Source organism: Hemiscyllium ocellatum, chromosome 32 (assembly GCF_020745735.1).
Source record: "Hemiscyllium ocellatum isolate sHemOce1 chromosome 32, sHemOce1.pat.X.cur, whole genome shotgun sequence".
NCBI lineage: Eukaryota > Metazoa > Chordata > Chondrichthyes > Orectolobiformes > Hemiscylliidae > Hemiscyllium > Hemiscyllium ocellatum.
The window spans coordinates 44,688,733-44,704,045 of NC_083432.1; the positions used below are offsets into that span (position 1 = coordinate 44,688,733).

General features: G+C 39.9%; 1 protein-coding gene across 5 annotated transcripts in view; it reads left to right on the forward strand.

Annotated features, from left to right (window-relative positions):
• LOC132831016 (phosphatidylinositol 5-phosphate 4-kinase type-2 beta) overlaps positions 1 to 14,801 on the forward strand; it is a 120,862-nt gene extending 106,061 nt beyond the window's left edge. For 3 of the 5 annotated variants that reach the window (XM_060849040.1, XM_060849042.1, XM_060849045.1), the window contains 2 exons: positions 4,696 to 4,820; positions 11,817 to 14,801. In XM_060849040.1, coding sequence (XP_060705023.1) covers positions 4,696 to 4,820; positions 11,817 to 11,897 — 206 coding nt within the window. In that variant the 3' untranslated portion in view covers positions 11,898 to 14,801. The remainder of the gene's footprint in view (positions 1 to 4,695; positions 4,821 to 11,816) is intronic. The other 2 variants (XM_060849041.1, XM_060849044.1) reach the window with 1 other exon arrangement.
• Positions 14,802 to 15,313: the final 512 nt, after the last annotated feature.

Sequence of the window (15,313 nt, forward strand, 5' to 3'; positions counted from 1 at the left end):
TGTTTTCATTGACTTCTATATGAGTTTGTTAGACTTAACAAGCAAGATGATGTGCATTGTCAGAACTAATGGAAAATATTATTTATCTTGGTCTTTTTCCTATACTGTAACATCAGTCACTGTGTTATGACAGGTCAAAGACTGTGGTAAGATTTGTTTGATGCTTGTTGCTGGAGGTTTGAGAATTGATGATGGCTGATGCTGTACATCTCCTGTTTTAGAGTCTGTTGCTGGAGACTGTGTTTGTACATGTTGGGGGGTGGGGAGTGCAAGGTGGGGTCAGGGTTGTAGGAAAGGAAGCTGATTAAGATGGCACGTGATCTACACTTGATGACCCTTATATCTTGCACTATGATGACAGAGATTCTGTAAATTTGTTCTGACCATTATTCACATTTTGCAAAGGTTTGCAGTTTAAATTCTAGTCAGAATGGATATGTATAGCAACTGAGGAGTACAAGAAAGCTGGAGGGAAACGTGGATTAAAGTTTTAACTAAGGTGATTTGGTGAAGTAAGGGCAACCATTACATTATGATTTGTTCGCAGATCCACAGTGGTCAGTTTTAGTGTTTACTTCATTTATTTCAAATGTCAGTTTCAGCATATTTTCTTGTATCAATTTTTAAACACTATAACCATTGTTAATGGTTTTGATCTGAGTTTTGTTTTAAATCATTCTATCTGGTCACTGTTTCAGTCTGGTATTACCCACTTGCTGTGTCCCCACCTGCCTGTTTTCAGTTGTTGTGCAAGGCTCCACGTGGCAAAGGTCAAATAAGGTCAGACTGTTCTCTTAGTGTTCACATTCCTCCTCAACCCACATCACCCAAAAAAAGTTCAATTGATCATTCGTCACATTGCTGTTTACGGGATCTTTGTTTGCAGAAAATGTGTAAGAGTCACTTCTAACTCTCCGAATCAAACAGAGATTGTGGCTTGCTGACAATTGCAGAACACTCTCCCTTCTCAACATGATCAATGTGAACTGCCAACACTTGGCTTAAACTAAAGAACAAGGATGTACAGTGATCATTGCAGCTGAGTACTCCATTGTTGCACCCTGCTATCGCATGTATATACTTGGAAATGGTTTAAAGAGGAACAATTGGACAAATTATATATTTAGAGATAATAAGAAGTGAAATTTGCAGGAGGTGATTGTCTTATTAATTAGAGTTTATTGTGGAATGAACACCAACCCAATACTTATTTAGCAACTTTAACATAATAAACTATTCCAAGATGCTTCAGGGGGTTAATAAAGCAAAATTGTACACTGAGCCACATCAAACAATATTAGTGAAAATGGTTTTTGGAAGGATCTTAAGGAAGAAAGTGAGTGGAGAGCTTTAGGGGAGGCAAAAAATCAGATTTTTGAATGATCTCCACTTTGCAGAAGTTAGAATGTGGGAGGCAAACCCAGATTCGCATTGCAATGGCCTGGAGATAACAAATGCATAGATGAAGGTTTCAGCAGCTGAGACAACAACAAGTCAGATGATATTATATCAGGTGAAAATAAGCTGATTAAATGCTATAGTCAGAGGAACTTCAAGATGTTACTGAAGGAAGTAGAGTGGGTCGAATGGCCATTCTTATAGTGGGCATTGGTTACTGACATTTCATTAAGTATGCAAGAGGATAATGACAGTGCAGTGATTAAGCTATTGGATTGTTAATTTGAAATTCAAAAACAACAAATCATTAATGAAAAGGAAGAGTTTAGAGGGATATGGGCTAAGTGCTGGCAAATGGGATGAGATTAGGTTAGGATACATGGGTGGCATGGACGAGTCAGACTGAAGGTCTGTTTCTGTGCTGTACATCTCTATGACTCTAAATCTCGATATATTCTGGTAAAATGTCAGCAACAGCTATTGGATTACTAACACTTTCACTAAAGTGCTTCCAGTTAGAGCCGCCCTCCAAATCTGTCTTAAAATATGAGTCTAGTTGCTGATTCTGAATGCCTGCTTAATGAGCCATTTTGATTTAAAATCAGTTGCTTGAAAAAACAAAAAGGCCCACATCTCCAGAACAAAATGCTTTTATAAATATATGAGGACCAGAAACGTGCCGTGAAAAATGCAAGTGCACTGCATGGCCTGGTAATTAAAAAACCATTAGGGGTAGCAGGTGGACATGACGATTCTGCAGTCACTAATGAAGATGCCAAGCCTGTTGAAAATTAGTTCATTTGGGAGTCATTAACAACTGGACAAATAACATGATTGGTTAAAATTAAGTAAAATTAGTAATTTTACTTTGAACATCTGTAAGCCAGATGCCCAGTACATTGTTCCTGTTTGAAGAGATTGGGGCTAAATTAAATAAAGCTATTTGGAAACTGAGGGAAGTTCAGCGAAGCACATGGAGCAAGCTGCCCGTAAGGCTTATTGGGGGAGGAGTGTGACCTTTGGGCAGTGTTGTAGTTGTAAAAATATATAGCTCTGCAATATGTGTTTTATGTCTGAAATATTTATCTGCTGTTTGGTTATTACTGCAACTTGGTGGCCATGCATTGTATTTTATAGTTGTTAAAGGATTGGATAGAGGTAAATGTGTGTTTTGTAAAAAAAAATCTATTTGCAAATTAAGTACCTCCCTTGAGTGTTAAAGCTCTTTTGTTGTCCTGATATAAAATGAGTAGACGGTTTAAAAAATGCAGGCATTGTTTGATAGCCCTGATTTATTGTGGTTAAGTCTTGACTCAGATGGCAGCATATTAATTTCCTGATCATAGTGAGAATGGCACAGTAACAAGCCATTCAGCCCATTAAGTCTGTACCAGCTCTCGATAGAGAAAGCAAACCAATCCCACTCTATCCCTGAAACCCTGCAAGTTTATTTTCCTCAAAGCGTCCGTCCAATTTCCTTTTGAAACCATTGATCATGGCAGAGTTCCAGACTATACAACTCTAGAGCATATAGGGGTCATTTGGCCCATCAATTCTGCACTGACCCAGAGCATCCCACCCAGACTGACCCCCTCACACTATCCCCATGTTTCCCATGGCTAATCCACCCAGTCTGCACATCCTTGTACCCTATGGAGCAATTTAGCATGTCCAAATCCACCTAAACTCTGCATAATTTTGGACTGTGGGAGGAAACTGGAGCACCCGGAGGAAATCCACACAGACACAGGGAGAACATGCAAACACGCACACAGTTGTCCAAGGCTGGAATTGAACCCGCTGCCCTGGCACTGTGAGGCAGCAGTGCTAATGACTGAGCCACCATTTACCAGTCATGACATTTACTGCATGATAAAAATGTTTAAAAATCTTCCTTGTGTCCCATCCCAATTCTTCCCCCCACAGTGCTTCTCAAAATCTTGAATTTAAATCCTTGTACTATCAACTAATGGGAACAGCTTTTCTTTATCTATTTTACCCAAATCTGTCATAATCTTAAATACCTCGATCACATCTCCCCTACATCTCCCCTACATCTCCTTTGTTCCAAGATGAATATACGATGCTACAAGTTAGATGGAGGGTGTTAATTGTTTGTGATTACTAACCTATTTGAAAAGAGTACCTGAAAGCAAGGAAGTTAAAGAATCATTTGTCTAGTTATTCAGAAAATGTATAGATTGTATAATGCACATAGCTGTTAACCATGCACCAAGATTGTGAGGGGCCTGGGCATGATATATATTTAGAAGATGTTTCCAATAGTGAGGGAATCTTGAACTTGGGAGATTAGTTACAAAATAAAGGGATGCTAATTTAAAATTGAGAGGCAAAATAATTTATTCACTAAGAATGTCTGAAATTCTATACATCAGAAGGTTGTGGAGGCTAGATCGCTGAAGATGAATAGTAGACAGTATCAAGGAATTTAGGGCCAGGAGCACCTGACACAAATGTGGAGGTGAGGCCTGGGGTTGAATAGCTGAAAATGTGTTGCTGGAAAAGCGCAGCAGGTCAGGCAGCATCCAAGGAACAGGAGATTTGACGTTTCGGGCATAAGCCCTCCTGAAGAAGGGCTTATGCCCGAAACGTCGAATGTCCTGTTCCTTGGATGCTGTCTGACCTGTTGCGCTTTTCCAGCAACACATTTTCAGCTATGATCTCCAGCATCTGTAGACCTCACTTTCTCCTGGGGTTGAATAGCCTGATCTCAGAGAATGGCATTGCAGGCTTGAGGGGCTGGGTGACCTACTCCTGGGTCCCATTCCTTATGTTTAACATTTGGATCAGATGACCAGGTGGAGTTGGGCTTCCTGCAGTTTACTTTGACGTTACTGAGAGGCAAGTGATGAGGATGATATTACAATTGAACTTCTTGACATGAAGTACAATTTGCGGGTTGCTTTTATTTCAAATTTTACAAGCCACGGGCTTATTGGCTTGGTTGTGTTATTGTCAGCATTTCACTACTTTCCCAGTGTAATTACTGATGAGGTATGCACAATTGTCAAGGCAATGACCGGAAACTCTAATTGACCATTGCTGCACAAATTGTGGTTAACCAATGACTCATGCCTGAAATACTCTGCAGCACACTAGCTGGTCAGTTCCATTTCTCACTGCTCCCCCCCAGGATCTTGGAGAATTGCATGAGTTCTGAAAGTCAGTGTGTATAACTGGGCAACGTTGCTGTGTACAAAATTGTTAGAAGAAACATTTTGTATTCTAGAGCTGGTATCATAACTGCATTGTAATAGTCTTGTTCTCTAATGTCAGTAATACTGGCTGATTTTCCAGATGCGCCAAGTAAAGAAGTTTTTTTTATGGCTATAATCGACATTTTAACTCACTATGATGCAAAGAAGAAAGCTGCCCATGCTGCCAAAACAGTCAAACATGGGGTAAGTACATGACCTGTGTCTGTGACATCTGAAAGCTTTGGGGAGAGAATGCATTTAGAGGAGATGGGAGCTTTTTAAAACATCTGAATATATTTTTTGTGTTTATTCATAGATGTTAACATTATGTTTACAAAATGAAGAAAGCTACTCATCATCTGGTTATTGTTTGTGAGCATGGCTTTGGCTCAGTGGGTATCACCCTGATTCAGCAGCTTGTGGGTTCAAGTCCCATCCCAAATACATGAGCATGTTGTTTACGTGAAAACTTCAGTGCAAATCTCATGGAGTTCTGCTCTATCTGAGGTGTGCTGTCTTTCAGCGGAGGTGTCAATGTCACGCTAATGACAAATGAAGAATATCTATGCACTTGTTGTTGTAGGAGCTGAGTTCAAACCCAGACCTTGATATTAAGGAAGAATTATCAAGTGCTTGCAAATGCATTCAATGTCCCAGTTGTTTTTTTTCTCTGCACTCTTCTTTCACACAATTTTTCATTCACAATCTTTCTTTTGCATTCCCAGCTGCACTTTTGCACACTCATCCTCTCAGTCACTCACTCACTAATTCACTCTCTGACATTCAATCACTCTCACTCATTCTCATACTCATTCACTCACTCACTCTCATGCTCACTCACTCATGCTCATTTACTCAATCTCATACTCTTACTCCCTCTCATGCTCACTCACATGCTCACTCATTCCCACACTTACTCATGCTCTCACTCAATCAATCTCACACTCACATTCATGCTTACTCTCTCTCATGTACTCACTCACTCTTTTTCTCTCAATGTCGCTCTCTTTCTCTTTCTTACTTGCATACTCACACTTGCTCTCATTCTCACACTCGGTCTCACACTCACTCATACTCACACAAGCTGTCACTTCCTTGCTCTCCCTATTTCTTTTTATCTCCTGTTATTTCTCTCGCTATATCAATTATAGGATCAGGAGTCAGCCATTCAAATCTTTTTCCAGACTTCTTCCATATCTGTTCAAATCATTGATATTTAGAAGACCGTCTCCAATATAAATATATGACTGACTTGATGACTAAGGTTCTAGAGCCCTCTAGGGCAGAGAATTCCAAAGATTTGCAATTGTCCAAGTAAAATTTTAAAAATTTCCATATCTATGCTAAATGCGTCCCCTGGTTCTAGCCTTCCCAACTAGGCAAACATCTGAAAAATGTAGAAAGCATAGAAAATAAATGCAGGAGTTGGCCATTCTGCCCTCTGAGTCTGTACCACCATTTAATATTATCATGGCTGATCATGCAATTTCAATATCCCACTCCTGCTTTCTCTCTATATCCCTTGATCCCTTTAGCCACAAGAGCCATGTCCTGCTTCCTCTTGAATATATCTAACGAACTGACCCCAACAGCTTTCTGTGGGAGAGAATTCCACAGGTTCACAACTCTGAGTGAAGAAAGCTTTCCTTATCTTAGTCCTGAATGGCTTACCCCTTATTCTTAGACTGTGACACCTAGTTCTTACCTACATCTGCCCTGTCTATTATTTTAAGTATTTTGTAAGTTTCAGTGTGATCACCCCTCATTCTTTCAAGCTCAAGATAATTTGTATCCAGTTCCACAATCTCTTTTCAAGGATAAGTCCTGTCGTCCCGGAGATCTGACAAACCCCAATGACAATAATATGATTCCTATTACAACTAACAAAATAGGTGACAGCTATTCATTGGTTCATTTATCAGGACAACATTATGATCAGAGTCAATCTGACTGGTTTAAAATTTAAACAATGCCTGGCAGTTAACTGTCAATCACCATTAATTGGTGCATACTTATGATAATATTTCTACCACTCAGAGTTCATTTGCCAACTCATGCAATATAAATGTTGGATGTCTCCTTGCGTATTCTTGTGAATTGTCCTGATGAGTACAAGACCTTTGACAAAATATGCCTTTTTTGTAGCAATAGTCAAGTTCTAAACTACCAAGTATCTACTTTCTGTCATTTTGCCAGTCAACCTTCTGTGAGGTTTGTAACCAAGAGCCTTCTGAAAAATCTAAGTTTGCCAGTTAGGCTGGGGCTATTTTCCCTGGAACATCAGTGGCTAATGGCTGACCTTTGGAAGTTTATAAATCTTGAATAGCCAAGGTCTTTTCCCCAGGCTAGGGGAGTCCAAAACTAGAGGCATATGTTTAGGGTGAGAGGGGAAAGATTTAAAAGGCACCCAAGAGGCCACTTTTCCACAGAGAGGGTAGTGATTGTGTGGAATGAGCTGCCAGATGAAGTGGTGGAAGCTTGTGTGATTACAACATTCAAAAGACATCTGGATGGGTAGATGACTAGGAAGGGTTTAGAGGGATATGGGCCAAGTGCTGGTAAATGGGACTAGATTCACTTAGGGTATCTGGTCAGCGTGAATGAGTTGGACTGAGGGGTCTGTTTCTGTGCTGTATATCTGTATGACTCCGAGGCTAAAAGGGTAGTAGACACGGGAACCCAATTTAAATGTGCACTGGAAATACCTCGGCATAGAAGGCTACAAGAAAATGGGATTAGAATAGATGGACATTTGATAACTGGTATTGAAATAATGGATTGATAGGCCTCTATCCATACTCTTAAGACCAGTGATAAGTGTCAAATCCCCTCCCCACATTGCAATTACATTGGTTGAAAGTAAATACAGACAAGGAGAAAAGCATTAGCTTTCAGCTGAGAGTAACAAATTTTTAATGTTCTCAGCCACCACTTCGTCAGTGTTCAAGGCAGTTAGCTCCTGATTTTGGATTGTTTCTCTCACTGGTGGGCAACACTGCACTCAGAATGAGACAGTTCTGTTTTTTTAAGAAAAGCAGAAAATGCAGGAAACATACAATGGAGCTGACAACCTGGTGAAGGTCTTTATTTTAAGAAACTGATAAATGCTGAGCACTTCCAAAATTTCCTGCATTATGTAATGTTGACCTGTAGTTTTCTCTGCTGAGGCATTTCCACTGCACTCCCATATCTACCACCCTTTTAGCCTTGGAGTTATAGAGGTGTTCAGCATAGAAACAGACCTTTTGGTCCAACCCGTCAATGTCAACCAGATATCCTAAATTAATCTAATGCCATTTGCCAGCATTTGGCCCCTAACCCTCTAAACCCTTCCTATTCATATACCCATCCAGATATCTTTTAAGTGTTGTAATTCCCGGTGAGTTCAAGATCACCACAACCCTATAGGTAAAAACAAAATTCTCCTGAAGTCCCCTCTAAACCTCCTGCCCCTTGCCTGTTCCTCAGTGATTGGGAAAGTCATAGCTAAATTTCTCCCACTGATGCGATTGCCTACATTTCAATTGGGCAATAATTGAATAAATGTGGCTGATGAATATTATTCATATCCAAAAAAACCCCATTTTCTAAAACTGTTTAGTTCTCCTTCAACGGTGCAAAGATGTGCAAGTTCAGTGGATTGGCCATGCTAAATTGTCCAATGTATTAACAGATGTGCAGGCTGGGTGGATTAGCCATGGGAAATGCAGGGTTACAGGGATAGGGTCTGGGGGTGAGTCTGGATGGGATGCTCTTCAGAGGATCAGTGTGGACTTCATAGAATCCCTACAGTGTGTAAACAGGTCCTTCAGCCCAATATGTCCACACCAACCCCTCCGAAAACTAACCCACCCTGACCCATTCTCCTAACCTATTATACTATATTTACCCCTGACTAATGTACCTAATGTAGAGGTCTCTGAATACCATGGGTAATTGACAATTCACCTAACCTACACAGGTTTGGATTGTGGGAGGAAACCGGAGCGCCCAGAGGAAACCCATGGGGAGTTGATGGGCTGAATGGCCTGCTACCACACTGTAGGGATGCCAAGAATCTCTGAAGGAAAATTCTTAATGTACTTCTTCCTTCTCACCAAATGTAGGCCGGAACAGATCAGCCACAACTACATAAAATTGCATAATACTTGCAAAGCAGAAACAGGCCATTCAGTCTATCTGATTTGTCCTGGCATTGTGCTCCACACGGTCCTCCTCCAAAGTACTTAATCCCATTCTATCAGCATGTCCTTCTTTCCATTCTCTCACAGAGTTATCTAGCTTCCATTTAAATGAATCTATATTATCTCCCTCAACCAACAGCTCTCTCTCATTCCAAGCAATGACATTCCTCCTGAAGTCTTCATTGGGTTTATTGGTGACATTTGTCCAAGCTGATCATATAACATGATAGACTTCACTACATTTTATTCATTCTGTGAATGGGTGTTGGTAGCAAGGCAGTGTTTTTTGCCCCTCCCTAACAGCATTTTAGAAGATGGTGATTAGCCACTTAATAGAAATGTTGCAGTCTACAGGGTGACATTAATTCACAAACTGTGTTGTTTGGACATGATATGGGCATAACTTTGGTGGGGAGTTCCAGGATTTTGACCCAATAATATGTTTTCCCTTGTGAATCGTAGAAGTGATGGTTTCCCATTAACCTACTGCCCTTGTTCTTGTAGGTGTTTTTGGTTTTGGAAATATTGTCTAATAACACTGAGTGACTTGCTGCAGTGCGTCATATGGATGGTGTACAGTGCAGCCAAAGATGGTGGAGAGAGTAGATTTGATTAGATTAAATTCCCTACAGCATGGAAACAGGCCCTTTGGCCCAACAAATCCACACCAACCCTCTGAAGAGTAACCCACCCAGGCCTATCATTTTGGGCAATTTAGCATGGCCAATTCTCCTGACCTGCACATCTTTGGATTTGGGGAGGGAAACTGGAGCACCCGGAGGAAACCCATGCAGACACGGGGAGAATGTGCAAACAGACAGTCACCTGACGCGGGAATCGAACCCAGGTCCATTGATCGTTGATGTATGCTCAGCTTGTGTATCAAGAATGACCATGTTTGGGGAAGCTGAGTATCAGTGCTATCAGGAGAGGAAATAACGATAAGACAATTTATTTTAATGTGTATAATTGCCCATTATAGCAGGCTAACTTTGCATTTTTTTTCATTATGACTTTGTAATACATATTTTAAGTTCCACAGAATAACAAGCATTTCAAATTACTGTAGTTGGAACCCACTGGCCACTTTATTTGATTTGACAAGAGGATTGATAAATGTACTGTTATTTTACACAAAAGGAGCAGAAGTATACAATTCCTAATTTTAACAGCAGATATGAGGTCAGATCAGCAACTTGGTCTTAATTTAGTGCATTACATTATGAAGTGACTGTTGAGGGAGTTTAATCTATTCTTGCAACTGCTTTGCAATTATTTCCTTTCTCAAGTAGGGAGACCAAAACTGAACACAGTGATTCGGATATAGCCTCTCTTGAAGAACACTAAACGATATTGGATTCTGAGAAACAGTACATAGCATGAGTCAATGAATCTGTACGGTTGCAGTAAAAGTTTTGTAATTTTATATTTCATTCCCTTTCCAAGAAACAACAGCGTTCCATTTGCTGCCTTAACAATTTAATCCCTAACATGCATCTCAAATTAACAACCTGGGCTTTAGACGAAATGCTTTAAAGTGGGATTAAGCTGGACATCTCACTTTTCAGCGAACATAGACATAGAGTCATAGAGATGTACAGCACAGAAACAGACCCTTCGGTCCAACCCGTCCATGCCGACCAGATATTCCAACCCAATCTAGTCCCACCTACCAGCATCCGGCCCATATCCCTCCAAACCCTTCCTGTTCATATCCCCATCCAGATGCTGTAATTGTACACTTATCCTAATAAGTAATGGGATGTGTCGTACCTCACCAACACTTTCTGAAATGCCAAATATACTGTATCCAGAACTTCCCCCTTATCTATCCCATTCATTACCTCCTCAAAGAATTCCAATACATTTGTCAGACCTCCCCCTTCCCCCGTCGGCTCCATGATGCCTCTGCCTGACCTATCCCAGCATTTCTAAATGCTCTGCTATCACACCCTTTCGAAGAGATTGGAATTCATTCTAATGATAACGGGGATCAAAGGCATGGCAGAGGAACTGATAAAAGACTGAACATCAGTTTTCACAGTGGAAACCACCAGCAGTAGGAAGGAATGGAAACGCACCAACATGACACCCCTGTCGAAAAAGGGAGGAAGGCAAAAGATGGAAAATAGACATGATGGGCCAAATGGCATCTTTCTGTGATGAAATCTTATTATTATTCTAAACATTCAAGATAAATAGTATCTGTTGTGGTTCTGTTCGCCGAGCTGGGAGTTTTTGTTGCAAACGTTTCGTCTCCTGTCTAGGTGACATCCTCAGTGCTTGGGAGCCTCCTGTGAAGCGCTTCTGTGCTGATTCCTCCGGCATTATGTCTCCTCACAGGAGGCCTTCATGCACTGAGGATGTCACCTAGACAGGGGACGAAACGTTCGCAACAAAAACTCCCAGCTCGGCGAACAGAACCACAACAATGAGCACCCGAGCTACAAATCTTCTCATAAATAGTATCTGGATAGATAGAATGAACTAGTGTTAATGACACAACTGAGTCAGCCACAAATTATATGTTTTTATCTCCCTGTTTTTGGATGAGAAATCTTGAGAAAACCTTTCTCCTTTTCAGTAATTTTGAGATAAGGGAAGATTGCTTGAACTTGTGCATCGATGTCAGGTGTGAATCACATCAGACTAATTGTATTATTCTTTACACATTTGATTAGCATGTTTGGTACACACTGTCTAGCCTCTCTTGCAGAATACTAAAGGATATTGGATTCAGAGAAACTGAGAGTTAATTTCCTTTCAGGGTGAAGCTTGGATGGTAGGTGATGTGGTTTGAGTTTGATGAGGGGAAGCAGTCGTGGACCAATATCTTTTGGGGACATGGTGAATAAATGATCAAATCTGCTTAATGTTTCTATTTTTGCTAGTTATGGTGAAAAGGAAGTTGTAACCATTTTGCTTTTCAATGTCTTAACTTTGCTAGTTAAGGATTTATAGTTTCTTGAGCACAGTTATCATTTAGATTAATGCCTTGTTTCCTTGTGTGTTCCAGGCTGGTGCCGAGATCTCCACAGTTAACCCCGAACAGTACTCAAAGCGTTTCTTGGAATTTATGTCTAACATCATAACATAGTGCCCCTGCAGACAACACATGACACGCACAACAAGACTACCAATGCGTAGCAAATGCAGGAACGTGGAAACTGAGGACACTGTAGTGGTGCGTGCAGTATTCAATGTGCAGAGACTAATCTCCAAATTTGCATCCTTTGGAAATAAAACAAAAACACAACAAAAAAAGATACTTGCTGGCAAACCTGCATTGCCTGAAATGTTGCATTGCTCTTGAAGCTTTCCCTGCCATGTATTATGAGTGTGTCTTTACTGGCGGCAACTTCAGTGGCACTCCGTTAGCCATGATGAGACGTACTGTGTGATCTTAAAACCAGAAGGTGGGCACTTGAACGCAGTGAAGGACGATGGGCACTTTAACAATGGCAAGAATCACTTTTTTTTACAGTTCATATATTGTCCAAATGGAGCAAAGGCACGGTATTATTTGCGTGTATCTTTGTGACACTGCACTCGTCCCAACCCTGGTTTTGTCATTGCCAGGCCTTTGCCACGCTGTTTCTCAAATATTTTAAGTTGCCATATTGTCTAATCGCAAAAAAAAAGGACTTCAGCAACTTTATCAATAAACCAACGCAACTATATATAAGCTATTGTTCGTTAAGGGTGGGTGGGTAAGGGATGGGGCAATGTTTACTCAAGTGAATATTTACAATAGGATGCCACATATCCAGATTTCTCGAGTCTGCATCTGCTTATGCAGTCTGTGGAACGGCCATCAATCCATCAGATGTGATTTGGGTGAATCATTTGGTTTTGTGGCATTCCTAATGTATTCTAAACGTTTACTTTTATTTGTTACTCAGCAGGAGGGCTCGCGTTTACTTTGATGTGAGCTACTTGGCTTTATAAAACAGTACAGTCTGTAATTGTGCTTTAAGCTAATTTTTTTGGACAATGTGGCATTTTGTCTGCTAGGTCAATAGACATGAGTAAAAAAAGTGATTTTTTTTAAAGAGCTAACTCCTTTGTAAGGGACTTTTTAAAAGACTCAACTTCTCTTGAGAAAGTATTGCTATTTGCTGTTGAATCTTGTTACAAAGAAGTAGCTGTGACAATAATGTTACTCAGTAGTGCTTTTGTAAAACTACTTGATTGTTGATTTTTGGATCCTTAACAAGCCTGAAATATTATGAAAATGCTGTGGCAATATTGTGCTGTTTTAACAGAACATTCTGGGTATATGAAAATGTATGACTAAAGCAGGCGAGCATCAAATTTGAACCATTTACTTGTTGTTTGCAGGAACCATAGAAGGAATTGATTGGCACTTTAACCCTTTAAATAACAAATTTCATGTATTGCTGTTAGTTATGTATAGCTTAAACAAATTAAAGGAGGGATAATGCAGATGAGCTTAGTCTGCACTTGGCAAAGACTAAGTAATCACTAATAGATATAATAATAACGGCAGAGACTAAACTTAATGTTTGAAACCTCGCTAATTATTTTCTATGGATTGTTTTTAAATACATAAACGTTCTGTACTAAAAGGCCATTTTACTAAGTGATCAGTCAAGTTTATAATCGAGAACAATAGACATAGGGTGGTAGAGGTGTAAACATTGCAGTAGATGAATAGACACCTTCTAACATCCTGTGTTGCTGGAACAAAATGTACAACTTATTGCACTGTATGTTACGAAAGATTCTAGTGCAGCTGTAGGCTAATTCAAAACTGTAAAGGATGAAGAAAAGGAACATTAAAATTACTGTCCAAATTCCGTTGCATCAGGGTAAGTGCACATCTGATCCAAGCTTTGATATTCAGAGTACCAAGTGATTTCTCACATATGGATAGTTCCTGATGCAGGCATAACTCATGTATATAATCTGGTCCTTTCATAAAATACTTTAGTTGAACAACAGCTCAGTTCAGTCCATTGCTGTCTGTTAATTTCCATGAGGTTATATTTTACAAGATTTGGAGGATGTTCTCATGGTATTTTCAATTGATCATACATTACGTCACTGATAATGTGGACTCATGCCAATTTTCAAAAGTTAACAGCAGAAAGAAAATAATTTTTAAACCTTAAAACTGTTGCTGTGGATACCCACTGGAGAGCATGCCCATAAATAGTAACCCTTCTCCCAAACTTCACCCAAATAGACCATTTTCCATATGCAAGACCAGATGATGATTAAGAGCAGGTAATTTGGCCACGAACACCATTGGTACTATCTTGCAGTGGCCACCTATTAAGGATTTTTAATCCCTCCCAGTGGTATGGAGACCAATTTTACTTTTGTATCCATTTCCATTTTTGTTGAAGCTGGCAAATTCAGCACTGACCAGGGATTGGACTGTCCAGTTCCATATGCCACCTTACCACATGAAGCAAAATATCCACCCATGATCAAATATTGCTATTCTTATAGGCCCAGAACTTTGTATTTGACAAGTCAGGGCCCCCCAACATTAATTTTTCATATCTTTCCTGTTGATTTTAATAGATCTGACACACTATCACCCCACTGGAGAGCTCATTTTATTCTTGCACCAGATTTCTTATTTTGTTCCTTGTTTCAGATGTCTAAACAACAAAAAAAAATTCAACATATCTTCATCAAGGAACCAAGATCATATGACTTATGATTGAAAACACTAGGGATTAACCAACTTCTGCAGGTGGTACATCTCAGTAAGTGAGGGCATATTAGCCCAAACCCACAGTTTATCTTTGGGTTCAGATGCAACACACACACAAACTTGTAGATGTCTGTCTGTTCCATAGTGGAAATTATCAGCAAAGTGCAAAGATTTTGGTTTGACCAGTTATGCATTTATCAGGAGTTTGACTGTAATAATTTGTAACGCTGTGTTTGGAGTCATCGTGACACAGTGTTTAAACTCACTACAGTAATACCAAAGCTTACAAATAAAAAACTTGTTTTTGTAAAATTGTACTGGTCCAAGCAGATGGTGGTTAACTCTCCCACTAGTTAACACTGAGTGTACAACCAGATCAGGTCCAAATACGTTGAGATTTTGAAGGGTATTTTAGTAGATTCCATTACTCTGTAAATTTCCCTGGATTTTTCTTTCACACCCACTTCTTTTCTCTTTAGGCTGTGTTCCACAGGTCGTGGACTTTTAGGGTAACGTCTCCATTCAAAGTCATACGGAAGTGGGTGAAGCATTGGGCAAAGTTTATCCCTTGTGGATGTACAAGGTCTTGTGGCATTTCTTGTTTGAATAGGAGCAGAGACATTCTCTGTAACATCTTGGTCCTTGTTTATTCCTCAAGACAGGTCAGCTTATTGCTTGTTATTTGTAGGGGTTTGATGTGCACAAATTGCTTGTCGTATTCCCTACATTAAAACAGAGGACTACAACTTTGAAAAGGTACTTCATTGGCCATAAAGTACTTTGGAAGGTTTGAAGATTAGATATATGAAAATATAACTTATAAA